General features: G+C 43.8%; 1 protein-coding gene across 2 annotated transcripts; it reads left to right on the top strand.

The window, feature by feature from the left end:
* On the top strand, positions 1 to 26,974 carry LOC149813028 (fimbrin-3-like). Of its 2 annotated transcripts, none has more exons than XM_089991939.1 (5): positions 1 to 583; positions 688 to 846; positions 985 to 1,386; positions 1,483 to 1,653; positions 26,645 to 26,974. In XM_089991939.1, the coding sequence occupies exons 2-5, from the start codon at positions 716 to 718 to the stop codon at positions 26,658 to 26,660; spliced, it is 720 nt and encodes a 239-aa protein (XP_089848065.1). In that variant the 5' UTR covers positions 1 to 583; positions 688 to 715; the 3' UTR covers positions 26,661 to 26,974. The 2 variants fall into 2 exon arrangements, with proteins under 2 accessions (XP_089848065.1, XP_089848064.1); XM_089991938.1 differs by having other exon boundaries at positions 26,584 to 26,712.
* Positions 26,975 to 27,612: the final 638 nt, after the last annotated feature.

Here is a 27,612-nt window from a genome sequence, read left to right as displayed (position 1 = left end):
GGTTAGAGAGAGAGAATAAATAAGAGAGAGTAGGCGGCGTGAATTTGTCAACAATCATAATCCACATCCTGAATCTCCGCTCCCAACTTGTTTGGTACTCTTGGATTCTTGTGTGTGTGTTTCTTTTTTTCTCCTATTTTGTCAGGAAGAAACAGAAACAGAGAGATACTGTTTGATATTCTTCTCTTTTGGACTTAATAGTTGGGTTTTTTCAGAACCCGTTTCGCGTTCGTGATTTGTAGGGAAGTAGAATTGGGAACTTTATTCCTGTGAGATCCTTCTTCCTCGCCATGGTCTCATGCTTGACTTTTCTATACGTGCTTTTTCATCTCATTTTGCGAATTGGGTTTATGGCCGTACTGTAGCCAAATGAATTGGAAAACACGATATATCGGTTTCCGGGGAACTCAGGAGAATTCTTTGGCTTTTGGGTGAAGGGGTTGCTTGCTTCTTGTTGGTTTCTTCTTGCATTTGCTGGATTTTTGCTTGTCGCCGTTGGTCTGGGTTCTTGGGTGTTCTCATTTCTGATCAGTGGCTTCATAGCCAATTCACTCAGGTCGAGCTTCGCGGGTTGAAGTCAAGCGTAAGTTCTTCTTTCTTTTTCTTGTGAATTGAATTATCTATAGTTGCTTGTTGATTCCGGCAATCATGGTTGTTGAATTGTGAATCGTGATTCTGTGGGCTCAGTTCGTTTCCATAAAGAGAGAATCAGGGCATGTCACCTTTGCCGATTTGCCTGCCAGCATGCCGAAGAACAAGCGATTCAGCGAGGAAGAGATCGCTGCCGTCTTGGCTGAAATTTATCCAAACACAGAGGAAGGCATCGATTTCGAAGCATATATTCGGGTTTGTTGTTGATCACGCTCCTTGAAAATGATTATTTGTTTTGTAAATTATCTATGCAGAATTTGAATTGCTGTAGGGAGTTCAGATTTTGTTTGTTTATCCGGATTGTGAAATTTTGACTCCTTCATTGATTTGTAGAGAATATTTTGGTTGCATATTGACAAATTTGGATTGGACAATGGATAGAGGTAGTTTCGATTGCTTTGAACTGGGAAATTCTGATTCGATGGCACAAATGTGCCAGTTTTGTTTAAATCTGCAATCACGTGCGAATGAGAAAGTAATGGCACAAATAGGCCAGTTTTGTTTAAATCTGCAATCACGTGCTAATGAGAAAGTAGATGGTGAGAAACATGCATCAGCATTTCTCAAGGCCACGACCACCACGCTGTTGCATACAATTAGTGATTCGGAGAAGGCATCATATGTTGCTCACATGAGCAGCTACCTTGCGGAAGATGCATTTTTTAAGCGATACCTTCCCATTGATCCAGCCACCAATGATCTTTTCGAGATTGCGAGAGATGGAGTTCTTCTCTGGTATGCATAAGTGGATTGTTTGATTCCTCTGCACAACTTTCCTGTCTGTTTCAAAAGCTTGAACCTTGCACTGCTTAACAATGTTTTCTGATGCAGTAAGTTTATCAATGTTGCTGTGCCTGGGACTATTGATGGGCGGGCAATTAATACCAAAAGAATACTTAGTCCCTGGGAAAGGAACGAGAACCATACACTTTGCCTCAACTTTGCAAAGGCAATTGGCTGCACTATGGTAAATATTGGAACAAAGATCTGGTTGAGGGAAGGGTAGGTCACCTTAACACTGCAATGTCCATTAGTTCACAGTATCTGTTTTCTTTTATTTATGTTTGGTGTTTGCAATGTTAAAATTGTTTTTAATTCCTTTCTATGGTATCAGATGTTCACTATTTTAAGTTTTCCTTTTGTTTGCGAATATGTGCTTTGGAAAGTAATAAAAAATACTTCCAAAGGATGAGGGAGCATCTACTGGAACTATGATACTGCATGCATGGTGGAGACTATTTAGTTCAGCAGTAAAGAGACTAATGGGAAATTCATAATGGTTCTGCAGCACGAGAATCATTAGAATTTTTCTTCAAACTTAGAGCATTCAAATGTCTATTTCAAGCTAGTCAGAAAACTTGATATTCGTGTGCACATTGTAACATGTCCAACTAAATATTGGTCTTCATGGTGGATGAGGAACTCAGCTGGAGAGTATCTAAAGTTATGGCAAAAAAAAAAAAGAAAAAGAAAAGAGGAAAGCCCAAGCTATAAGATCCAGAGGATATTTGCCTTACAACTTGCTTGTGAGAAAGGAATTGATGGGGCACATGGAGCAAGGGAGAAAAAGGGAGGGAGTCCAAAATTTGAAGACCACATGTATCCCCTCCCTGTGGGCTATTATTATTTTCCCTTTCCACAAAACTATCAAAACCATATCACTCTTCAACACTAATTGCTTCCAGTTGTCCAAAATTTCTCCAACGCCCTTCTTCTAATAGAAGTATGGCACCTTCTTCTTAGTAGTTCAGTTGATATCTGTGGTAGAGTAGGAACATTAGTTCTGTGAAACATAGCACACTTTGCAATTTTTTAATTGGAAATGCCATAAGAAGCTGAATTATCCATCTCTGAAAAAAAAGTTTCTGAATTCTCCTCAATGATCCTCATTCCAAACCTCAGTCTATGAGTCTTTCACGGACCAGCTCAAGCTTAGTTTTCTACAACCAATTACCAATTTACTTATGGTCATTCTCATGCTTCATGGCTCTCTTTGTGGCTTGGTTGTTGGGGTAGCAGTTAAGATTTGGCTTTGAGTTGGCTCAATCTCCTCCAAGAGTGGTTGTTTGGGGAAAATGAATAGGTGTTGAGGAGGCATTTGAGGAGTTGACGAGGTAGTTTTTTCTTTTAATCTTTTGTATTTGTACCCAAAAATGGAGTTGAAAAATAACCTCATGTGGGATGAGGTACTTACCAATCCCAGGAATTGGAGATATTTCACATTTCCAGTTCCTTAACTGCCTCTGATGCCTAGCTCCCAAACAGAGCCATTTTTTTTGTAGGATTCAGTTTTCTCTATGAAATTGCATTGATATACCATTGTTAGCAGTTCAACGTCCAAATATGAAATAAATTGCTATTATTTTATCAACTTTCATTCTCATATATTATCGGTAGCAGTGTGACAGCCCATTTATTTGTAGTTCAATGCCGGAATTTCTCTCTCTCTCTCTCTCTCTCTCTCTCTCTCTCTCTCTCTCTCTCTCTCTATCAGTCGCTACTGATTCTTTTCTGGAGGAAAAAACAGATAGTGGATGGATAGTGGTTGAGTGCCGTTCTTCCAAAGCTTGTCTTAATACTTTGGGAGCTACATTTTGTTGTGCTGTGCATATTGGTGCAAAATATTGTATCTATGTGCATATTTGAAGTGAACAAGAAGCATAGAGACAAGAGATAAAGGAGATGGAGATAGAATAAGAATACAACTATGGTACTAGGGCAAAAAAAACTCTTTCTATTCAGCCGATCCCTAGTTATTTATGTAGTTAATGACTTCTTAACAAAAATACCCTTAAGACAAAGCAGATTGGACAAAACTGTTTATGAGGGGTAAAAGACAAAACTACCGCTGTATAAATAAAGAGGATACACAAGGTATCAGTGTGAATAAACCTCCCCTAACAGCTCAAGTGGTCAGACCATTGCCTAATTAGATATACTCATCTTTACTTGGTTGATCACTTTAGTTAGTTGTTAAGAGCTCATTGTTTATTGGACTTATTTGCTATTGGTAAAAACTGTATATAGTAATAGACTTGAGTCTGGACATGAAACAGATGTATCTTGAAATGGCCCTGGACAAAATTCAGTGGTCCTACTCCTTTACTATCAGTCTTTATATCAAGATGAGTTTATTTCATATCTTAACAGCTCAACTGAGGTTAAATTATAGTGCAAGCCAAAAGAGAGGCCTTGATAGTGAACAAAGGAAATGCATAGTACAAATCAGTCTGTTGTGTTTGTTTTTCTTGGCTGACTATAAAGTTATTTGTGTCATGCCATTTTGGGTGTATAAACTTGTCTCCTCAATTTCTTTTTAGTCCAATATGATGTCGATTTCAAATCATTATAAATGATATATTTCGGCCATTTTTGAGGAAGTTCTTCTTGGTATTTTTTTATGACAACCTCATCTATAGCAGCTCATGAGAGGACAATGCCAAGCATACGGACCTTAAGTTGGAGCTAATGGCCCAACACAAGCTTTATGCTAAAAGATCCGGCAAGAGGTGTTGAAGTGGATCCGGATAAGATTGAGGCCATCCAAAGCTGGCCATCTCCTAATACCATGAGAGAATTGCAAGGATTTCTTGGGCTTACTGGTTACTACAGAAAACTTATCAAAGGATCTGCCCAAATTTCCCACCCATCACCTCTCTACTCAAGAAGGGTGGATTCCATTGGGCAGTTGAAGCATCACATGTCGTTGAGACTCTCGCGAAAGCCTTGTGCACCACACCTATCCTTGCAGTCCCGGACTTCTCCAAAGACTTTGTTATTGATACAGATGCCTCCAGAGTGAGAATAGGGGTTGTCCTATCCCAAGATGGACAACCATTGGCCTTCTTTAGCAAGATTATCACCAAAGGAAAGAAGGGACTTTCAATGTATGAAAAAAGGTCAAGGCCATTATCTTGGCCATCAACAAATGGAGACCATACTTGTTGGGGCAGAATTTCGTAGTTAGGACTGACCACAAGAGTCGCCAAAGTGTGTTGGATCAAAGAATATCACCCTAATTCAGCATAAATGGATTTCAAGCTTATGGGGTATGATTTTGAAATCTGATACAAGAAGGAATCTGAAAACAAGGTTGTTGATGCCTTGTCAAGAAGAGACCAAGAAGGCTAGTTACACATGACAACAACCATTGTCTACCCCTTCCTCCTGTTAGGTTGTATATATATTTTATATTGTTGTAATAGGTAATACCCATCAGGGGTATTTTAGTCATTTTACTATTGTATAATAGGTTGTGCCTATTAGGAGCACATCAGTCTTTTTGTACATTTCTTTTTATTTTTCTGTTTTATATTTTTTATTATTGTTGAGGGCATTTTAGACAAATGCCCAAAGAGTCGTTGGGAGCTCCCCAACAGCTCTATGAGCCTCCTTTTTGTGTGTATAAAGGGGTGTTCCCCTTGTATCTCAATGCTTTCTCAAGCATTTTGTTTCTAATAAATCTTATATTTTTACTTGTGTTCTTGGCCCCTAAGTGGCTTATGTGCTTGTGTTTTTGTATTGACCCATAAGAGGTCCTTGTTGCGTATGTTCTTATGCTCTTGTAAGCCCATAAGAGGCACCCACTTGTATTATCTTTTCCTTTTCATTACATGGTATCAGAGCCTTAGTGCTCTTAGATTGTAGGTTGTATTTGAAGTTCGCATGGTGGACCGTGAGATCGGGGGATCGTTGGTTTGTTGTTTCCGGAAGTGTGTTCTTGCCATCTCCTTTTTATTTAAGGGATTCTAGTGGCAAAGGAGTTGTGGCATTTTGTTGATAGTCGTAATCTGGAACCTCAACCTATTCTTACCAAGGTTGTTGTAGGAGAAAATGGCAAAACTAAAGAAGAGACCCTTAAAGGGAATAAGAGAGAAAAGACTCTCTTAGATTATAAAAAAGCCTATATGGCATGGGAAGTGGGCCATGCAAAAGTGCTCTATTTTCATGGGAAGCATGTGTGAGGAACCATGTGAAAATATTTTAGAATTTGAAAGAGCGGATAAGGTGTGGACCTTCATTAAGCAAACATATACCCAAAAAGATGTTGCTCATAAATGGGAGTTGCGTGATAAGATCCATAATTGTAAACAAGGTAACAAAAGTGTTAAAGAGTACTATGGAACTCTCGAAAGACTTTGGGACCAAATGGCCAACTTGGAGCCTATTCAGGACACAGTCAATGATGCTCGTTTAAGGAGAAATTAAATCCTATAAAATATTTTTTTCAATTTATGAAGGGACTTAGACCCGAATATGAACAAGTCACTATCACTCATCGTAAGAAAGATAAGCTTCCACCCCTACATGAGGTCTTGGCTGAAGTATATATTGAAGAAACAAGATTTAAGACCATGTCCGAGCCTAAAGAATTCAAGGAGAATGTGTTGGCCGTCTCAAGAGCCGGTGACAACACTAATACTTATAGGCTTCCTCACTTCACCAAACCCAATTACAGGAGGCAACGTAGCGATAATGGGAGGAACAAGATTATGTCATAATTGTTGTTACGTTCCTGGGCCCACGAGGTAGGTCTGGATTCAAGCCTAGGACTAGGTTAGGTTGGATAGGCTAAGACAGGGTTAGGTTCAGTTTGGGTTCTAATAGATTTTGGGAAAAAGGTCTGTTTGCCCAAAATACAGTAGATAAAATGTTGTAATTTTAGGGGTAGGCTTAGGACACATGGAAGTAGGTCCTGATAAAAAATCACGGCCAAACTCCATTGGGTTCGGGATTTATGAGCTCAGGATCAGGTTACAGGAAAGTGGGTTCAGACTGGGTTTTGGGTCTGGTAGGGTTTAGTAGAAAATTCGGTTCTTTGCACCGGGTTAGGATTTGAGGCTGGTTTTTAGAAGGTTAGTCGGGGACACGTGGGAGCACCTATGGTTAAGATCTGAGTCTTAGATAAGGTCGGCTTAAGGAGATATGATTAAGGAAAGTCTAGTTAAATTCTACAGTTCACAACAAGCAAAATAGGTTGGGTTCTTGGGATTGGTTTGGGTCAAAAGGGTGCAAACATGGGTTTTGGCCTAGGTTAAGGTTGGTTTGACTTACAGGGACCTAGTGAGATCTCTTGGGAGGGTCTGCTACAGGTTGGAAGGTCTAGAGGGTCATCTGGGCGTAGGATGGTACAGTAGGGGTTCGACCACTGCTAAACTTGGGTCCATCGTCCACACTTGGCTTGGGCCAAGTACCAAGGTGCAAGCCTACTTGATGTCTGATCTTGATGCAATAGAGAAAAACGTGAGAGAGGGCCTAGAGGCCAAAGAAGAGAACTGAGGAAGGCCTAGGGGCCTAGAGAGAGAGAGAGAGAGAGAGAGAGAGAGAGAGAGAGGCAATTTCAATTCATTTCATATCATGATGCTTGTATATAGGTACATGAGAGGCTATTGATAGCCCTCACAAGTTACAAGATTCAACTTAAATAAAATCTAAATAGAACTAAGCCTTCTCTAGAATTAGGTATCACCTACTTTGCCGAAGACTATTTCAAGTAAACACCTCCTTGACTTAGGCTATATTAGGTCAATACCTCCTTAACTTGGCTAAACTTTATCCAAGCTAATTCTAGCCACTCTCTACCATTCTTAGACTCCCCCACACATCCTTCCATGCTCCAAAAATAGAAGTTTCCCCCTAGGTAGTGTTAAAATATGTATATATAAATATATATATATAAGTATATATATATAAGTATATATATACATATATGTATATATATATATATATATATCTTTTTTATCCAAATACCTGATAGGGGTATTTTGGTAAATTACAATGTACTTTTTGTTTTTTAGGTTTTTCTTTTCCTTTCTTTTATCTTTTTATTTTTCCTTTTTTTATTTTTTGTTTTATTATATTTGGACCATTAAGGGGCCCCACACATCTAGTCGTTGGGGCCCCAACAGTCACATTTATGACCGTTGGGGCTCCCAACGACTAGAAGGGAGCCCCTTTGTGGCCCCTCTTAACATGTTAGCTCCTCTATAAATAGAGGAGCTCTCTCACTTGTAAAATAAGGTTTTTTCAGCTCTCTTTGTCTCTCTCTTCAATAATATCATTTTTGCCTTTTAGGCACTTTACCCTTTAGTGGGTTATTTGGGCATTCTACGTGCTTGTGTTATTGGCTCTTGGTTTGACTCTTTCTAAGAGATCTTTTTGGATTGTTGGTGCTTCCGTTATTTTCATTACAGGTAGGCCCCACAAGGGCTGGCCGGTTCTGGGGCGAGTTGGTGGATCCAGATCTCATTCATGCCTTTAATGCTAAAATAAGGTGGCGCCCTTGGAGTGGGTCCTACTGGTCCAATATGGTGCTTATGGTGATGTGACTTGTTTGGCTGATGTGGCGATACTTGGCTTGGGTCCCACTTAGCTGAGGTTGCTTGGAGCTCGGATCTGGAGCAATATCAATTGGATCCATCCAAGTCCCTTGGTGGAATGAATATGGATCTAGATCTGAGTATGTCATACTTAGATCCATTTGGACCAATGGATGTAGGTTGAGGTCTTCCACACTAGGATCCGCTTCGATTGACTGGGGCAATGGATCCATAGCAGGGATCATCAAAATTCGGACTGTATCATCTCCTTGTTAGAATTTATGACATCGAGAGTTCTATCATACGAGAAGAATGGAGGACGCAGAGAGAGAGGAGTCGCTGCAGAAACCCACGATTCTCAATACAAAACTCGATCTCTCTGTGAGGTGGTAAACCCAGTAAGTCCTTTGGAAAGACATCGAGAAACTTGAGGACCACGACCAACTGCTCCAAAGGTGTCTCTTTGTTATCCGTAGCGGACACACTAGCCAAGAACACCGTACAACCCTGCTTGCAGTACTTAGTGATCTTCATATAGACACAATCTTCACCTCACCCACTGGCCTAGTCGCATGAAACACCAATGCTGACATATTGAGTCTCTCTAAGCAGACCTTCTTACCCCAACACTGAAGAGTCACATTATGTCATGATAGCCAATCCATACCCAAAATGACATCGTAAAATATCATTTCGAGTATGATAAGGTTGGCGAACAACTCGTGTCCCTCTATGATTACTCGAACTGTAGGGAGATACTTCACACATCGAGTGAACACACCCATCAGAGACAACATCTAGTGTATTCTCTAAGCTAGATGGTGTAATGTCAAGTAATCCAATAAAAGAAGAGGATATAAAAGAATGGGTTGCCCCTAAATCAAACATGACACGAGCAAGATGGTTAGCAACTACGATAATACATTTGATCAGGTCAATTTGATCATTCTGCTATGTGGTTGTAGTAGCGTACACCCTCCCATTCATCTTCCTCTGCACCTGCTGCTATTGAGGTCTTTGTTGTTGCTGACCGTCCTGGGCTCCTGGCTTGTTCGGGCAATATGTTTGGGCTGCTTGCACTGATAGCAGAGCCCCTTGAAGAGAGGACAAGAACTGAAAGGATGATTCTTATTACATCTCTTGCATATTTGTTGTGCCTTTCCTTGCTGCTATTGCCTTTGAAGATGGTTCTGGTGGCCCCCCTGCTGGGTCTTCTGCTTCTTGCTTTACGCCCTATGCATCTTGCCACCCGCAGGTGGGTTCTTCTGAGCCCCACCATTGTTGCTACCTCTTTTTTTCGACTCTCCTTCCTTGAATCGCTCTCATTCCTCATTCAGGCTGGAAGTCGACTCAATGGCATCGTAGGACGACTAGTCATAACCCGAACATGTAGCCCGTCCTTGAGACCTCTCATATACTTTACTGCTCTTGGCTTATTGTCAACAAAAAGGTTGAGGCAGTATCGCTCTAAGCTCCTAAATTTGGTGGTGTAGTCCACCAAACTCATGTTCCCTTGTGTAAGCTCAAGGAACTGGTGTTGCATCATTTTCCTAGCGAAAGAGAGAAAATATGCCTCCAAGAATTTCTCTCAGAAGGTCTCCTAGGGGATGGCCTCCACAGCAACATACTTCACTCGGCGTATGGTGTCCCACCACTTCTTGGCATCGCCCTTCAGACGGTACGTGTCAAAATTTGATTGTTTATCCTTTGTCACAGGCAGGACACGTAACACACACTCAATCTCCTCGACTCAACTCAACTCTCAGCGGCTTCAAGGTCCGCATTACTAGAGAAAGTTGGCAGATCCAACTTCAAAAACTTCTCGTAAGTCACTGCACCAGTGTTCGTTGTTACTATTGATGCAGGGTGCACACAGGTCGTAGCTTGTGCAGTTTGCTCTTGGATGTGTCATCATAGTATCAGCCAGACTGTTGAGGGCATTCATAAAAAAATCTCTCTGCTCTTGCCAATTCACAAGAGTACTAGAATGATCACGAGTATACATCTAAAAAAATTCAACCAAAATTTATAGTAAATTTCTACAGCCCTAGATCAAGTCTACACCCTTAGGACTGATCCCATTACAACAATACAATCATATCAAGCACATAATTTAAATCATCACACATTGATTTAAATATAACTATCTTATGCAGCGTCTTCGAGGAGGAAACAACTTGATGCCCCACCGAAAATCGGTGTGGCTTGTTTTCTTTATTTTTCAATGAACTTTCAATAACAAATGGGAAGATCAACGAACAGTAATTGAAAAAAAACAAAAGACAATACTGTAAAGGGGAAAACAATAGGCAATAACAAAAAAAATAAAAGTTGCTGGATTCTCAAGCTTCTTTGTCCTCCACAAAACCCTAGGAGAGGGTTTTATAAAGTCGGCTGAGGATCCCGGGTCTCGGGTCCAGTCATGGACCCGAGATGGGATCCGGACCGTCTTCCTGCTGGATTTGGGTCATCCAAGTCGGCGTGCCTCGTGCTCGTCTGGAGTAGGTACGTAGGGGCTCCACGTCCCCGCGTCTCGGTATCGTGTGCTGGATCGGATCCTCTGCTTGGGTTCGATCCTCAATCCCTTCATGTGAATTTGGTCTGCTGCCTAGGTCAGGTTGTATGGACCTGGGTCCATCCTGCTCTGCATCATTCTCCCCTGGTTAGAAAGAAGTCGGCTCTGACGACTTGTTGTCTCCACAGTAAGCATATAGATCAGACACGTTAAAAATAGGCGAAATGTGTCAATCGTCGGGCAGCTCAAGGAGGTAGGCATTCAGACCCAGTCGTTGAAGAACCTTAAAAGGACCATACTTCTTAGGACTCAGCTTGCTATAGGTACCTACAGATAAACGCTCGGGACACAAGTAGACCCAAACTAACTGACCGACCTTGAATTGGACATCACGACGACATTGATCTGCGGAAGCTTTGTACGCTTCGTAACTCTCAACGAGTTTGGCTCGGACTTGCCTATGTATATCACACATGTATTCAACCGCATCAAAGGCGTCTGGGGCCGGGTCAGGGAGACTGGATACTGGAGCTAGATCGACGACATGAGTGGGCGACCGACCATAAACAATTTGAAAAGGAGACTTGCCCGTGGATCAGTTGACGGAACTGTTATATGCAAACTCGGCTTGAGGTAACACTAGGTCCCAGGTTTTGACATTTTTCCCTATTAGACTCTGTAACAAGTTGCCTAAGGTGCGGTTCACAACTTCGGTTTGACCATCGGTTTGGGGGTGGTACGCACTACTGAACTGAAGCTTGGTCTTTAATAAGGCCCACAATGATTTCCAAAAATGGCTCATAAAACTTGTGTCACAATCAAAGGTGATCATGTGGGGTAAACCATGGAAGTGGGCGATGTCTTTGAAGTAATAGGAAGCTACTAAAGAGGCGTCGGTGGTTTGCTTACACGGAACAAAAATAACCATTTTGGAAAATCTGTCAACAACAACTAAAATTGAATCAAAACGACGTGGGGTTCTGGGAAGGCCCACGATAAAATCCATGGACACGTGCTCCCATGGTCACTCAGGGATAGGTAACGGAGTATACAACCCACTATTCTGACGATGACCCTTAGACACTTGACACACATGACAACCTTGAACGAACTTGACATCATCTTTACGCATTTTGGGCCAAAAGTATCGTTCATTCAACAGTGCGAACGTCTTATCATGTCCAAAATGCCCAGCTAGTCCTCCTTCATGCAATTCGGAAATCAATTGTAGTCTAAGGGAGAAAGCAGGCACACACAACTTATTACCTCAAAAAAGGTAACCGTTATGGATAATAAAACCTGAGTCAGTTGTGCTATCAAGGGAGAGACACTTTTCCCAGACCTGCTGGAAATCTGGGTCTGTAGGGTACAACTCCTTGCACTGCTCGAACCCAATGACTTACACTGACATAGTCATCAGAAGGCTGTTCTTCCTACTAAGAGTGGCAACCACCTTGTTCAGAGTACCAGACCGATGGCGAATCGTAAATGTGTACTCTTGCAAGAAGCTAACCCACTTGGCATGACGAGCACTTAGCTTCTTCTGACTATTCAGGTACTTCAATGCCTCATGATCCGTATACAAGACAAACTCCTTATAGATGAGATAATGCCTCCAATAACGTAGGGCTTGTACAACGGCATAGAACTCAACAACATAAGTGGAATACTGGCACCTGGCCTCAGTCAACTTCTCACTAGAGAAAGCAATAGGTCGGCGGTTCTGACTCAAGACGGCACCAATTCCCACTTTTGAGGCATCGCACTCAACCTCAAAGATGAAATTAAAATCAGGAAGAGCTAAGATAGGGGCACTAGTCATTCTCTCTTTGATGAGCGTAAAGGCTTTTCCCATGGCAGGCGTCCAATGGAAACTAGTACCTTTTAGGCATTCCGTGATAGGGGCCATGAGGGTACTGAAATTTCGCACAAAACGACGGTAGAAAGTGGCTAACCTGTGGAAACTACGGATCTCTCCGATAGTCTTTGGTGTAGGCCAATCTACGATCACACGGACTTTCACAGGATCTGCTTTAACTCCATCGGAAGACACTATAAAACCCAGAAATATGACACTGGACGTCATGAACTCACTCTTTTTTGCATTGACATACAGTTTTTCTCTCCTCAAAATTTCTAAGACCTGACGCAAGTGACTCACATGATCGGACAAGGCCGAACTATAAATCAAAATATCATCAAAATAGACAACGACAAACTTCTCTATACACGGACGCAACACTTGGGTCATCATGTTCATGAAAGTACTTGGGGCATTAGATAACCCAAACGGCATGACTAACCACTCATATAACCCATCACGTGTCTTGAATGCCGTTTTCCACTCATCCCCCTCCCGTATACGAATCTGGTGATACCCGCTTTTTAAATCTATTTTGGAGAAAATGGAGGCACTAGATAACATATCAAACATATCATCCAAACGGAGAATGGGAAAACGGTATTTGATCGTAATGCGATTTATCACACGACTATCAACACACATGCGCATGGACCCATCTTTCTTAGGAGTGAGCAGGGCGGGTACTGCGCAAGGGCTAACACTCGCGAATAAAGCCCTTTTGCAGTAACTCCTGAACCTGCCTCAATAACTCAGCATGCTCGGGGGGGTTCATGCGATATGCGGGGAGGTTGGGGTGACTCGATCCCGACACAAAATCAATGGCGTGTTGGACTACCCTCATCGAAGGTAATTGATGCAGTCGCCACGTTCCTTGCTGATGGCGATGAAGGCACGACTCATTGCTGCAGCCTTCACGAGTTTTGATGGCTGCTGTGAAAGGCACGACCCACACAGTCCTGCATAGAACAAATGAAATGGCAGTTGCCCACGAAGCTTGATTTTATTTCAATCAAATATCAACTGAACAATATGCTGAATATTAAAGAAAACTGAAGACAAAACTCTGAACAGTATTAGGCAAATGAAAGAACGACTGGGAAAAATAAAGGGACAAATGTTGAAAGAAAGCCAAAGAAAGATTGTCGTATTCTCCAAAAGTGCTTCCCGCAACCCTAGACAGGTGTTTTTTAAAGCTGACCACTGGATCGGGGTCTCGGGTCCGGATCTGGACTTGAGATAGCTTCAGTTTGGAATCGGGCCTTCTCTCTTCTGGAATAGGTGCGCAGTATATCCCTGCATCGGGTCACCTCACCTGTGGTCGGATCCTGCTGCTGGACCCGATCATCCGTTCCTTGTGGTGGGTCAGATTCCCTGGCCGAGCCAGGGTCACGCGGTACACTCTGCTCTGTATCATTCTCCCCTGGTTGGGAAGAAGTCAACTTTGATGACTTGTTGTCCCCACAGTAAGCATATAGATCAGACACATTGAAAATCGAAGAAATGTTCCAATCTTCGGGCAGTTCAAGGATGTAGGCATTCGGACCCAATCGGTGGAGGACGTTGAATGGGCCATATTTCTTAGGGCTCAGTTTACTAAGTACCTACTGGGAAACGCTCAGGACGTAGGTAAACCCAAACTAACTAACCGACTTGAAACTGAATATCGTGACGACCTTGGTCAACGAAAGCTTTGTACGCTTCGTAACTCTCAACGAGTTTGGCTCGGACTTGCCTATGTATATCACACATGTATTCAACCGCATCAAAGGCGTCAGAGGCCGGGTCAGGGAGACTGGATAGTGGTGCTAGATCGACGACATGAGTGGGCGACCGATCATAAACAATTTGAAAAGGAGACTTGCTCGTGGATCAGTTGACGAAACTCTTATATGCAAACTCGGATTGAGGTAACACTAGGTCCCAGGTTTTGACATTTTCCCCTACTAGACTCTGTAACAAGTTGCCTAAGGTGCGGTTCACAACTTCGGTTTGGCCATCGGTTTGGGGGTGGTACGCACTACTGAACTAAAGCTTGGTCTTTAATAAGGCCCACAATGATTTCCAAAAATGGCTCATAAAACTTGTGTCACGATCAGAGGTGATCGTGTGAGGTAAACCATAGAAGTGGGCGACGTCTTTGAAGTAATAGGAAGCTACTAAAGAGGCGTCGGTGGTTTGCTTACACGCAACAAAAATAACCATTTTGGAAAATCTGTCAACAACCACTAAAATTGAATCAAAACAACGTGGGGTTCTGGGAAGGCCCACGATAAAATCCATGGACACGTGCTCCCATGGTCACTCAGGGATAGGTAACGGAGTATACAACCCACTATTCTGACGATGACCCTTAGACACTTGACACACATGACAACCTTGAACGAACTTGACATCATCTTTACGCATTTTGGGCCAAAAGTATCGTTCATTCAACAGTGCGAACGTCTTATCATGTCCAAAATGCCCAGCTAGTCCTCCTTCATGCAATTCGGAAATCAATTGTAGTCTAAGGGAGAAAGCAGGCACACACAATTTATTACCTCAAAAAAGGTAACCGTTATGGATAATAAAACCTGAGTCAGTTGTGCTATCAAGGGAGAGGCACTTTTCTCAGACCTGCTGGAAATCCGGGTCTGTAGGGTACAACTCCTTGCACTGCTCGAACCCAATGACTTACACGGACATAGTCATCAGAAGGCTCTTCTTCCTACTAAGAGTGTCAGTCACCTTGTTCAGAGTACCATACTGATGGCGAATCGTAAATGTGTACTCTTGCAAGAAGCTAACCCACTTGGCATGACGAGCACTTAGCTTCTTCTGACTATTCAGGTACTTCAATGCCTCATGATCCGTATACAAGACAAACTCCTTATAGATGAGATAATGCCTCCAATAACGTAGGGCTTGTACAACGGCATAGAACTCAACAACATAAGTGGAATACTGGCACCTGGCCTCAGTCAACTTCTCACTAGAGAAAGCAATAGGTCGGCGGTTCTGACTCAAGACGGCACCAATTCCCACTTTTGAGGCATTGCACTCAACCTCAAAGACGACATTAAAATCAGGAAGAGCTAAGATAGGGGCACTAGTCATTCTCTCTTTGATGAGCGTAAAGGCTTTTCCCGTGGCAGACGTCCAATGGAAACTAGTACCTTTTAGGCATTCCGTGATAGGGGCCATGAGGGTACTAAAATTTCGCACAGAACGACGGTAGAAAGTGGCTAACCCGTGGAAACTCCGGATCTCTCCGATAGTCTTTGGGGTAGGCCAATCTACGATCGCACGGACTTTCACAGGATCTGCTTTAACTCCATCGGAAGACACTATAAAACCCAGAAATATGACACTGGACGTCATGAACTCACACTTTTTTGCATTGACATACAGTTTTTCTCTCCTCAAAATTTCTAAGACCTGACGCAAGTGACTCACATGATCGGACAAGGACGAACTATAAATCAAAATATCATCAAAATAGACAACGACGAACTTCCCTATACACGGACGCAACACTTGGGTCATCATGTTCATGAAAGTACTTGGGGCATTAGATAACCCAAACGGCATGACTAACCACTCATACAGCCCATCACGTGTCTTGAATGTCATTTTTCACTCATCCCCCTCCCGTATACGAATCTGGTGATACCCGCTTTTTAAATCTATTTTGGAGAAAATGGAGGCACTAGAGAACATATCAAACATATCATCCAAACGGAGAATGGGAAAATGGTATTTGACCGTGATGCGATTGATCGCATTACTATCAACACACATGCGCATGAACCCATCTTTCTTAGGAGTAAGCAGTGCGGGTACTGCACAAGGACTAACATTCTCTTGAATAAAGCTCTTTTGCAGTAACTCCTGAACCTGCCTCAACAACTCGGCATCCTTGGATGGGTTCATGCGATATGCGGGGAGGTTGGGGAGACTCGATCCTGGCACAAAATCAATGGCGTGCTGGACTACCCTCGTCGAAGGTAATCCATCAGGCAGGTCATCTGGCATAATGTCGCGAAACTCCTCTATAAGAGGGGCAACGTCCGCGGGAATGGACACAGTCGAACTCATCAACGGCTTTGCCACCAGGGCATAACAATAGCCATCCTCCTGACAATGGTTCAGGAAAGGCCGGTACGAGAGGCCTGCGAACCTGGGGACTCGCTCAGGCTTATCCACGGTGGGAAAACTAGTCTCCTTGATAGGGAGAAGGACTATTTTATGGCCCTTCAAGATAAAAGAATATGTGTTCTTGCGGCCATCATGAGTTGTCTTGCGATCAAACTGCCAGGGACGTCCCAAAAGGATGTGGCACGCGTGCATAGGGGCTACATCACACCACACCTCATCATGGTAGTGTTCCCCCATGAAAAACCGGACCAAACATCGCTAGGTGATGGGGACCTCGCTCCCCTTCTTGAACCAGACCATCTTATAGGGTTGGGACAGTTTCTCAGTGTTGAGTTTCAAGGTAGACACTACACTCTCGGACACCATGTTATCGCATGCCCCAGTATCAATGATAATATCACACGTGTGACCCTCACAGTTGCACCGGGGTCTAAAAATATTATTCCTTAACCATTTTGATGGGGCCGATTCCCGAGGTGCGGTCAACACATGACGGATGGACAATAAATTTTTGACGTCACCATCGAACTCTATAACTTCCCTTTCATCCTCGTGCTCAGCCAATGACTCACTCTCGCTCTCAGATACTGACTCCACAATACCTTCGACGAGATGGGTGTTCTTGCTCACAGTGGGACACTTAGACGAGACATGTCCTAACTCTTGACATCTAAAACAACGAATGGTCGACCCACTAGGTTTGACTTTGGACTGGGTATTGTATGCGGATCCTGACTGGTCTGGTTTGCTAAGGTCTGCTCTAGGCTTTGAGTCCTCCTTTCTAGGGGAGCTTGCTCCCCTGGTTGGGAAACACAACTTAGGTCGACTGGACTGGTTACTACGGGAGGTCCTATATTTCTGCTTCCTTTTCAACTTTTCCTCGACGTTCATGGCTTAACTGCTTGCCTGATCTAACGTCTCAACTGTGATACAACTAAAATTGTCAGAAATAGCAGAACGGAGACTAGAGATGTACCTCATGACCTGCTGGCGGGCGGTTTCCTCAACCTGCACACGTAAGGAAAGATGATGGAACTCAGCAGTGTACACCACAGTTCGTGTGCCTTGACGCAGGGTCATGTACTTCTTGTAGGCCCTCTCGGCGTGATCTGAAGGCACAAATTTGGACTGCATCAATCTCTGCATCTCCTCCCACAACTGTACGCGCTCGAGTCCCTGTTGCTCTCTCGATCGCTGCAGCTCCACCCACCATGTCTGTGCTAGGCCTCTCAGCCGAGTAGACGCTAGAGAGACATGACGGTGCTCAGCGACGGTGTGGTAGTCGAAAAAGAACTGCACGACATAAGACCAATTGAAAAATTGCTCCGCATTGAACCGCCCCGCAAACTCCGGAAGATCCAGCTTCACCCCATAAGTGGAAGGGTGCTCTGGTGCTCTTTGTTGACGAGCCTCCTCCATTCCTGCGGGATACTCGTTCCAGAAAGCGTCGTTGTCCCATACTGCTTCATCGCCCTCTGTGCGGTACTGCTCGCCTGGATGCTGGTGCTGACGAACTCCACCGATGGGTGGCCGGCGCTCAGGTTGCGCCGGTCCTTGCTGATTCTACCTCGGTCTGGCTTGCCTGTGGACAGGAGCCATCTGCAGCCGGCGTTGGGGTACCGGGATGACAGGAGGTCCAAGGTAAGGTGGATGGGTCTGGTGGGTATCGGGTTCTAGGTGGGTAGAAATGGCATAATATGGGTTTGGGTTAGGATACTGGTGTTGGATCGGATACGGTACTGGATTCTAGGTCAGGGTTGGGTTGATGGGTTGGTTCGGTTTGGGTACAGGGTTTGGTTGGTATATTGTTGGGTTGATTCGCCCGATGGGATGTGGATCGGGTCTATTCCTAGACTAGTTGTCGGACCCAAATATTGATAGGTTGGAGCAAGTTGTGGGGATAAGAGGCTTGGTTTGAACTCGATCCGTGATCCATATGATTATGGGTCTGGTTGTGACCCGAATCAAATCCAAACTAGAGCTCCGTCCGGGTCCGATATGGGTCTGGGTCGGCACTGGATCCATTTTGGGGATAAAAAATAACGGGTTGGATCTGGTTCGGGGCAGCCCGCGAACCGGACCCAACTGGGTAGGCCAAGTGAAGGGGTTCTAGACCCCCTGAGACCCAACGGATGGTCCCGGCGAACCGGCCCTGTGTCCTGCAGAAGTGAAGGATGGACCAGACCCTCTTGGGTTCGACCCACTCAAAAGGAGCCCTCCTGCTCCATTGCGCGGGTACACTGTCACTGGGCCTCCACACACTGGGTGAGGGGGGTATAAGGTTTCCTTCTCGAGTCGGGCTGATAGAACTGGGCTCGATGGGAGACCCAACGTGATGTTGGGGCCCTGTCGTCCCGTCCCGGCCTGAGGTACAGCCGGATGCCACTAGTCCGGGCCTACAGGTGGACCCATCGTAATGTTGGGGTCCTGCTGACTCGGGCCGACCTGCGACGTGATCGCAGGGTTTTGATACCCCGGGCCCGAACCTGCAGGTGGATCCAGCATGACGCTGGGCCCCTGCAGGACCGGTTAGACCTGCGACGCAGTCGCAGGGGTTCGCTGCCTTGGTTGTGGTACCCCCACAGGGGGTGTCGCTTATCGAGACTCCCTGGTGCAACTGGAGAGTACCCGAATCGGTGATGGGCATCAGAGCCGACGAGAACGCAACAACACGACCATGTTGGGGTTGTGTCGGTTGACAGGATTCAGAAAAATTGGGGCTCAAGCTTGCAGTTGCGTCGTCCACCAGATATGTGCCTATTGTTGTGTGTTGTTCCCTGGGTGATTCAAGGGTTGTTAGACGCTCATCAAACCCATCCAGTCGCTTTGACAGGCCGGTGATGTCTCTATTCATGCGCAACATATTCTCTTGGATTTTCGTCAGCACGTCCATCAGGCGCAGCATTGGGTCTTCGCTGCCAATCTCCCCACGCTCCTCGCCTTGTGCTGGATCGGTCCCCGCTTCAAGAGTCATCTCGCTGATGAAGGTGGACGCCCGCTCTAATACCACTTTGATGTAGCCATCATGTTCCTTGCTGATGGCGATGAAGGCACGACTCGTTGATGCAGCCTTCACGAGTTTTGATGGCTGCTGTGAAAGGCACGACCTACACAGTCGTGCATAGAACAAATGAAATGGCAGTTGCCCACGAAGCTTGATTTTATTTCAATCAAATGTCAACTGAACAATATGCTGAATATTAAAGAAGACTGAAGACAAAACTCTGAACAGTATTAAGCAAATGAAAGAACGATTGGGAAAAATAAAGGGACAAATGTTGAAAGAAAGCCAAAGAAAGATTGCGTATTCTCCAAAAGTGCTTCCCGCAACCCTAGACAGGTGTTTTTTAAAGCTGACCACTGGATCCGGGTCTCGGGTCCGGATCTGGACTCGAGATAGCTTCAGTTTGGAATCGGGCCTTCCCTCTTCTGGAATAGGTGCGCAGTATATCCCTGCATCGGGTCACCTCACCTGTGGTCGGATCCTGCTGCTGGACCCGATCATCCCTTGTGGTGGGTCGGGTTCCCTGGTCGAGCCAGGGTCGCGCGGTTCAATCTGCTTTGGTACCACCTGCTCTGCATCAGTAATCCATCAGGCAAGTCATCTGGCATAATGTCACGAAACTCCTTTATAAGAGGGGCAACGTCCGCGGGAATGGACACAGACGAACTCATCAACGGCTTTGCCACCAGGGCATAACAATAGCCATCTTCCTGGCAATGGTTCAAGAAGGGTCGGTACGAGAGGCCCGCGAGCCTGGGGACTCGCTCAGGCTTATCCACGGTGGGAAAACCGGTCTCCTTGATAGGGAGGACTATCTTATGACCTTTAAAAAGGAAGGAATAGGTGTTCTTGCACCCATCGTGAATGGTTTTGTTATCAAATTGCCAAGGATGACCCAAAAGAATGTGATACGCACTCATGGGAGCTATATCACACCACACCTCGTCGTGGTAATGCTCTCCCATGGAGAATCGTACTAAACAACGTTGAGTGATGGGAACCTCATTACCTTTCTTGAACAACGCCATCTTGTATGGTTGGGACAATTTCTCGGTTTTTAGGTTCAAGGTAGATACAACGCTCTCTGACACCATATTCTAACAAGCACCGGTGTCGATAATAACATCACACGCGTGACCCTTACAGTTGTACCGAGTTCTAAAAATGTTGTTCCGCAACCATTTTGTAGGGGTCGACTCGCGGGGTGAGGTCAAAACATGACAGATGGACAATAAATTTTCGATGTTGCCGTCGAACTCTACGACTTCCCTCTCATCCTCGACCAACGACTCACTCTCACTCTCGGATACTGACTCCATAATACCCTCGACAAGATGGGTATTCTTGCCCGCAGTGGGGCACTTAGACGCGACATGTCCCAATTCCTGACACCTAAAACAACGGATGGTAGGCTCACTAGGTTTGGCTTTGGACCGGGTATTGTATGCGGGTCCGGACAGGTCAGGTTTGCTAGGGTCTTAAGTCTTCCTTCCTAGGGGAGCCTGCTCCCCTGGTTGGAAAACTTGACTTAGGTCGACTGGATGATTCACTACGGGTGGTCCTATATTCCTGCCTCCTTTTCAGCTTCTCCTCGACATTCATGGCATAGCTGCTTGCCTAATCTAATGTCTCAACTGTGATACAACTAAAATTATTAGAAATGGCAGGACGGCGACCAGAAATATACCTCGTGACCTACTGGTGGGCGGTTTCCTCGATCTGCACATATAGGGAAAGGCGATGGAACTCAGCAGTGTACTCCGCCACAGTTCGGGTACCTTGACGCAGGGTCAGGTACTCCTTGTAGACTCTCTCGGCGTGATCTGAAGGCACAAATTTTGACTGCATCAATCTCTGCATCTCTTCCCACGACTGTACGCGCTCGAGTCCCTGCCACTCAACCGCTGCAACTCCACCCACCATGTCTGTGCTAGGCCTCTCAGCCGAGTAGACGCTAGAGAGACACGACGGTGTGGTAGTAAAAAAAGAACTGCACGACATAAGACCAGTCAAAGAACTGCTCCGCATCGAACCGTCTCGTAAACTCCTGAAGATCCAGCTTCACCCCATAAGTGGAGGGGTGCTCTGGTGCTCTCTGCTGACGAGCCTCCACCATGCCTGCATGATACTCGTTCCAGAAAGCGTCGTCGTCCCATACTACTTCATCGCCCTCTGTGCAGTACTGCTCGCTTCGATGTTGGTGCTGACGAACTCTATTGATTGGTGGTCGGCACTCAGGGTGCGCCGGTCCCTGCTGATTCTGCCTCGGTCTAGCTTGCCCGTGGGCGAGGGCCATCTGCGGTCGACGTTGGGGCACCGGGATGACAGGAAGTCCAGGGTAAGGTGGAGGGGTCTGGTGGGTCTGGGGTTCTAGGTGGGTAGGAATGGCATAATATGGGTTTGGGTTAGGATACTGATATTGGGTCGGATACTGTATCAGATTCTGGATCAGGGTTGGGTTGATGGGTTGGTTCGGGTTTGGGTACAGGGTTTGGTTTATATATTGTTGGGTTGATTCGCCCGATAGGATGTGGATCTGGTCTATTCTTAAACTACTTTTCAGACCCAGATGTGGATAGGTTGGATCGAGGATCGAGTTGTGGGGATAAAAGGTTTGGTCTGAACTCGATCCACGATCCATATGATTATGGGTCTGATTTTGACCCGGCTCAAATCCAAACTGGAGCTTCGTCCGGGTCTGATATGGGTCTGGGTCGACATTGGGTCTATTTTGGGGATAAAAAATAACGGGTTAGATCTAGTTCGGGGCAGCCCACGAACCGGACCCAACTAGGTAGGCCGGGTGAAGGGGTTCTAGACTCAGACCCGCTCTGTGAGACCCAACGGATGGTCCCAGCGAACCGGGCTTGTGTCCTGCTGAAGTGAAGGTTGGACCGGACCCTCTTGGGTTCGACCCAATCAAAAGGGAAGAGAAAGGTGAGTCCTTCCCGGGTCGGGCTGACGAGCCCGGGTCAGCGGTAGGGCCTAGCGTGACGTTGGGGCCCTGCCGACTCGGCTCGGCCTGCGGCGCAACCCTTGTGAACCATTGCCACAAGCCAGGGCATGCAGGTGGACCCAGCGTAATGTTGGAGCCCTGCTGGCTTGGGTCGACCTGCAACGCGGTCGCAGGGACACGCTGCCATGAACCCAGACTTGCAGGTGGACCCAACGTAGCGCTGGGGTCTTGCAAGCTCTGTTCGACCTGCGACACCAACGCAGGTGCACGCTGCCTGGGGTGAGGTACCCCCACATGGGGATTGTTGCTTGTCGGGACTCCCTGGTGCAGCTGGAGAGTGCCCGGACCAGAGGTGGATATTGGAACTGGCTGGACGGCAGCAGCACGACCATGCTGGGGTTGCGTCAGCTGACAGGGTTCTGAAACATTGGGGCTCAAGCTTGCGGACGTGCCGTCAACAAGATCTGCGCCTGGTGCTGCGCCCTGTTCCCTGGAAGATTCGAGGGTGTTCAGACGATCCTCAAACCCATCCATCCGCTTCAACAGGCCGACGACATCTTTGCTCACGCGCAGCAGGTTCTCTTGGATTTTCGTCAACGTGTCCATCATTCGCAGCATTGGATCGTCGCTGCCAGCCTCCTCACGCTCTTCGCCTCGCACCGGATCGGCCCTCGCTTCAAGAGACATCACGATGATGAAGGTGGGCGCTCGAGCTCTGATACCACTTTGATGCAGCGTCTTCGAGGAGGAAACAACTCGATGCCCCACCGAAAATAGGTGTGGCTTGTTTTCTTTATTTTTCAATGAACTTTTAATAACAAATGGGAAGATCAATGAACAGTAATTGAAAAAAAAAAAAAAAAGACAATACTGTAAAGGGGAAAACAATAGGCAGTAACAAAAAGAATAAAAGTTGCTGGATTCTCAAGCTTCTTTGTCCTCCACAAAACCCTAGGAGAGGGTTTTATAAAGTCGGCTGAGGATCCCGGGTCTCGGGTCCAGTCATGGACCCGAGATGGGATCTGGGCTGTCTTCCTGCTGGATCTGGGTCATCGGAGTCGGCGTGCCTCGTGCTCGTCTGGAGTAGGTACGCAAGGGCACCACGTCCCCGCATCTCAGTACCGTGTGCTGGATCGGATCCTCTGCTTGGGTCTGATCCTCAATCCCTTCATGTGAATCTGGTCCGCTGTCTAGGTCAGGTTGTATGGACCTGGGTCCATCCTGCTCTGCATCACTATCCATACAGTCAGAAATAAAAAATTTCATAATTTCAAGATAGTAAGGACACAAATTTTCATAAGATAGCTCTTACTAGTGATGAAGAGACTGCTTCTGGGGTACGAGTTTATAATCTTTGTGGTGGTAGTTCTGACTAACTTTGATACCAATTCTGTAACTATCCCAAACTGACCCTCGAAAAAATGTTGAAATTTTGTTTTAAAACAATTATGAAAAAAGTCATAAAGACCAGGGGTGCATTACAGATTTAATATTCACAACTCATCAACCATTTCAAACATAAAGTAAATTCAAACCATGGACTGAACTTTATTTATTGAATCAATATGTCAATAAAGTTCATAAAAATTCAAAATCCACTATAGTCAATCTGATGCACATCATAACCCAGGCTACCAAATCATAAACCTTGAGTCCTCCAGCCAGCCAGTCCCTCTCATCATTGAGCCTCATTGCCTGAAAAATATTTTTAGAAAAAGGGTAAGAACCGAAGTTCATCATTAGAACTAACTTACCGTTTAAGCAATTCAAGCAAGCATACAACAATTTCATGCTAAATCAACATTCAGGAATGCATAAAATTAATGCTAAACATTTAAGGATGCATGAATAATTTTTTAAGTTAATTATTAGAATTGTTTTTCCATAAATGTCCTTATTAAATGCACATAAATTTTTTTTTTACGAATACTCAAAACGGGTAAAGTTTCTGAGGTTCAAGGCAGTTCTCAATCATAGCTTAACACACAATTTGTATTTTAATTACTGGGTTGTACACTTGTTCCCTGACCGATATGAGGAATCATCACCATCAATTGGGATATTAAGAATCATCACCTAATGCCGGGGACATCAAGAAAATTATCATCCATTGATGCCATGAAGCATGCACCTAAAGCCTGGTATGATCAATTTAGTTTTGTTATGATTAAACTAGGTTTTACTTCCTGTTATACTGACATTGTTATGTTTATTAAAAAATCTGATGAAGGTATTATTATTGTTCTTCTCTACATTGACAACATGATCATCACTGGAGAAGACAAACAGGGAGTTAATTTTATTAAGAATGTTTTAAAACGAAGCTTTGAAATGACTGATTTGGGTTTTCTTAGATACTTTTTAGGGATTGAGGTTGCATATTTTGCTCATAGCTATTTTCTAACTCAATCAAAGTTTGCTTCTGACATTATAGACATGTCTGAAATTACATATGAGAAATGGGTGGACACTACTAAAGTGATAAATGTAAAAATGAAGATAGGTGATGGCACACCTCTATAAGATCCTACTCATTACTATCAAATGATTGGGGCTCTCATATATTTGACCATCACCAGACCTGATATCTCACGTGCAGTCCATACCTCCAGTCAATTCCAATATTCCCCTACCACTATGCACATGAGTGCCATTATGTGTATCATTAGATATTTATAAAATTCTGTTTCTAAAGGATATATTTTGCCTTTCTCCTCCCCACTCGAATTAATTGCTTATTACTAACATAGTTGGCAATCACACATTTCATGAGTGCACCAAACATATTGGTATGGATTGTGATTATGTTCGTGAAGAGTACTTGAAGAAGACTATCATCCTGTCATATATAGCATCAAAATTTTAGTTGGCCGACTTTTTTATGAAAGCTCTTTTTTTTGCTCGGTTTCACTTTTTGCTTGACAAATTTTCAGTGATTACACTATAAGTTTGAGGGAGAGTGTTAAGTTCTTTGTATATATATACTTGTTGAATACGAGTTTGCATGTTTTTTATATATATATATATATATATATATATATATATATATATATATATATATATATATATATATATATATATATATATATATATATGCTAACATATAGGGTAACTAAAATATGTAAACCAACAAAATATGCAAACTGGTATTCATCAATATTTTCATAGGTTTTTTTTATTTTTTTTCTAAAATTTCACTGTATAGATGTGATCTAGTTGCTTGGTTTTATAGAAATAGACTCTTGGATCATCCAATTACGATGTATAAGAAGAATCTTTTAAGGCTTGAAGATCAACTGTTCAGAATTTTCGTAAATATTTAAGCATAAAAAATCACATTTCTTGATCCGATTACGGTGATCCAATAGTTGATTCCAAGCAAATAGGCCACGCCAAATATATTTACGGGTTAGATTTGCAAAAAAGCCTATGAAAATCTCGGTTCATACCAGTTTACATATTGTGTTGGTTTACATATTCCAATTTTCCCTAATATGTATATATATATGTGTGTGTGTAATAGGTGAATATCTATTAGGGGTATTTTTATCTTTTTATCTGTGTAGTTAGTTGTGTTCACTAGGAACACTTTAGGGTTTTTGTCCCTTTTTTATTTTCTTCTTTTTATCAAGGGCATTACCATCTTTGTAATGACCTTATCCAAAGAGTGGGCTATATTTCTAGCTGTTGGGAGTACTCCCAATGGCCCTTTTGGGTCCTCTTTGTATATAAATAGGGGATAAATCCCCTTCTTGTTCTTAATATTTGTCTCAAGCAATAATCCTAAATAAGATCTATATTTTTTACTCTTTGTCTCTTGCCCATTTGTGGGTTGTGTTTGTGTATTTGTATTTGACCCATAAGTGGTTCTTGTGTATACACTTTTTGTGTTTGTAAAGCCCATAAGAGGCACTCTATTATTCTTTTTTGTATTTGATTACAATCCAACACTACTAGAAACACACTGTTGCATTATACTCAGTTAGCTGGTGGAAGCAAGTGACAAATGCTTCCCTATGCAGACGGTGCTTGTAATTCTGTTTACCAAAAGAATCACATACTGTAATTTGGTTTTTCTCATGTGTTATGATTTGAATGTTGGAATCATTACATATATAATTTCAATCCTTGGTGCAGATCAGTTTACATACCTACTTTAAGCTCATAATTTGCAGCTAAAGACTGTAATGAACTGCAGGTCAGGAAAGATATAATTTCAGCACCACCCCAGTTCGCAGACAGAATAAGTGCTCTTTTTCTGTCACCCATTGCAGCTTTCTTTTCAACTGTGACATTCCTCGATTGCATCCTCTGTAACACGGCCGCGTTGATCCAAAGTACATCTTCACACTGTTCTGCAAATAACTCAACTAACTGTGCATCCATAAGAATTTGGTCACTCAACTTACATGAGTTGGTAAAGAAGGAAGCCATACGAGCCTGTACTAATGTGTGATTTTATTATGCATTTTCAGATTGGTTCTTCAAAAAATTGTTGAAGCTTTGCATCTAACAGAATTTTGTCCAATCATTCATATTCAGTGGCTTTTGCTAAACAGCTTGCTTTGTAATTTTCCACATCCTCCCTCAAGTGAAGACTATCTTCATCAAGGTTGCCAAACTAGGAAATGGGAGCGGGAAACGATATAAGAAGCATAAGCGAGAAGCAAGGCATTTTAAAATTTATACGGAGCGGGAAGCAAAGTTTCAGTTTAAAAGCGAAATATGAATACAAAATGAAGCAATATGGAATCAAACAAGAAACAAATACAAACTAAAATAAAATTGATTATTCTTATATTTCATAATCTTTTTGTAAAAGAGTTAAATTTTTGTTAAAATCTAACAATGATGGCTACCAATTTAAAGAAAGTACATGAAAAGTGAGTGAAAGCGTGAGAGAAAATACATGAAAAATATGAAAAGAAACATGAGAAAAACATATATTTTTATATAGACCATGTGTATGGAAAGCATAGAAGAAGCGTAGGAGAGTCTAGCATCCCATGAAATTTTGGAAGCGAGGAGTATCACACTTCCAAAGCGAGTTTTTGGGAAGCGAGCATCCTACCTACCTAAGAAGCTTTCGGTAACTCTTATATTCATAGAGCAGGGTTATGAATTCTTCGTATCTCAGATTTAACATGCCACATAGAGATCAATGTA

The sequence above is a fragment of the Nuphar pumila genome, chromosome 16 (genome assembly GCF_984573655.1).
Source record: "Nuphar pumila chromosome 16, dmNupPumi1.hap1.1, whole genome shotgun sequence".
NCBI lineage: Eukaryota > Viridiplantae > Streptophyta > Magnoliopsida > Nymphaeales > Nymphaeaceae > Nuphar > Nuphar pumila.
This window is presented reverse-complemented; position numbering and strand designations above follow the sequence as displayed.

Excerpts from the sequence above, each read along its gene's own strand:
- LOC149813028 (XM_089991938.1), top strand. The coding sequence starts at position 716 with ATGTCACCTTTGCCGATTTGCCTGCCAGCATGCCGAAGAACAAGCGAT. Across the intron at positions 847-984 it reads ATTTCGAAGCATATATTCGG|AGAATATTTTGGTTGCATAT; the intron begins GTTTGTTGTTGA and ends ATTGATTTGTAG. Across the intron at positions 1,654-26,583 it reads AAGATCTGGTTGAGGGAAGG|ATCAGTTTACATACCTACTT; the intron begins GTAGGTCACCTT and ends TCCTTGGTGCAG.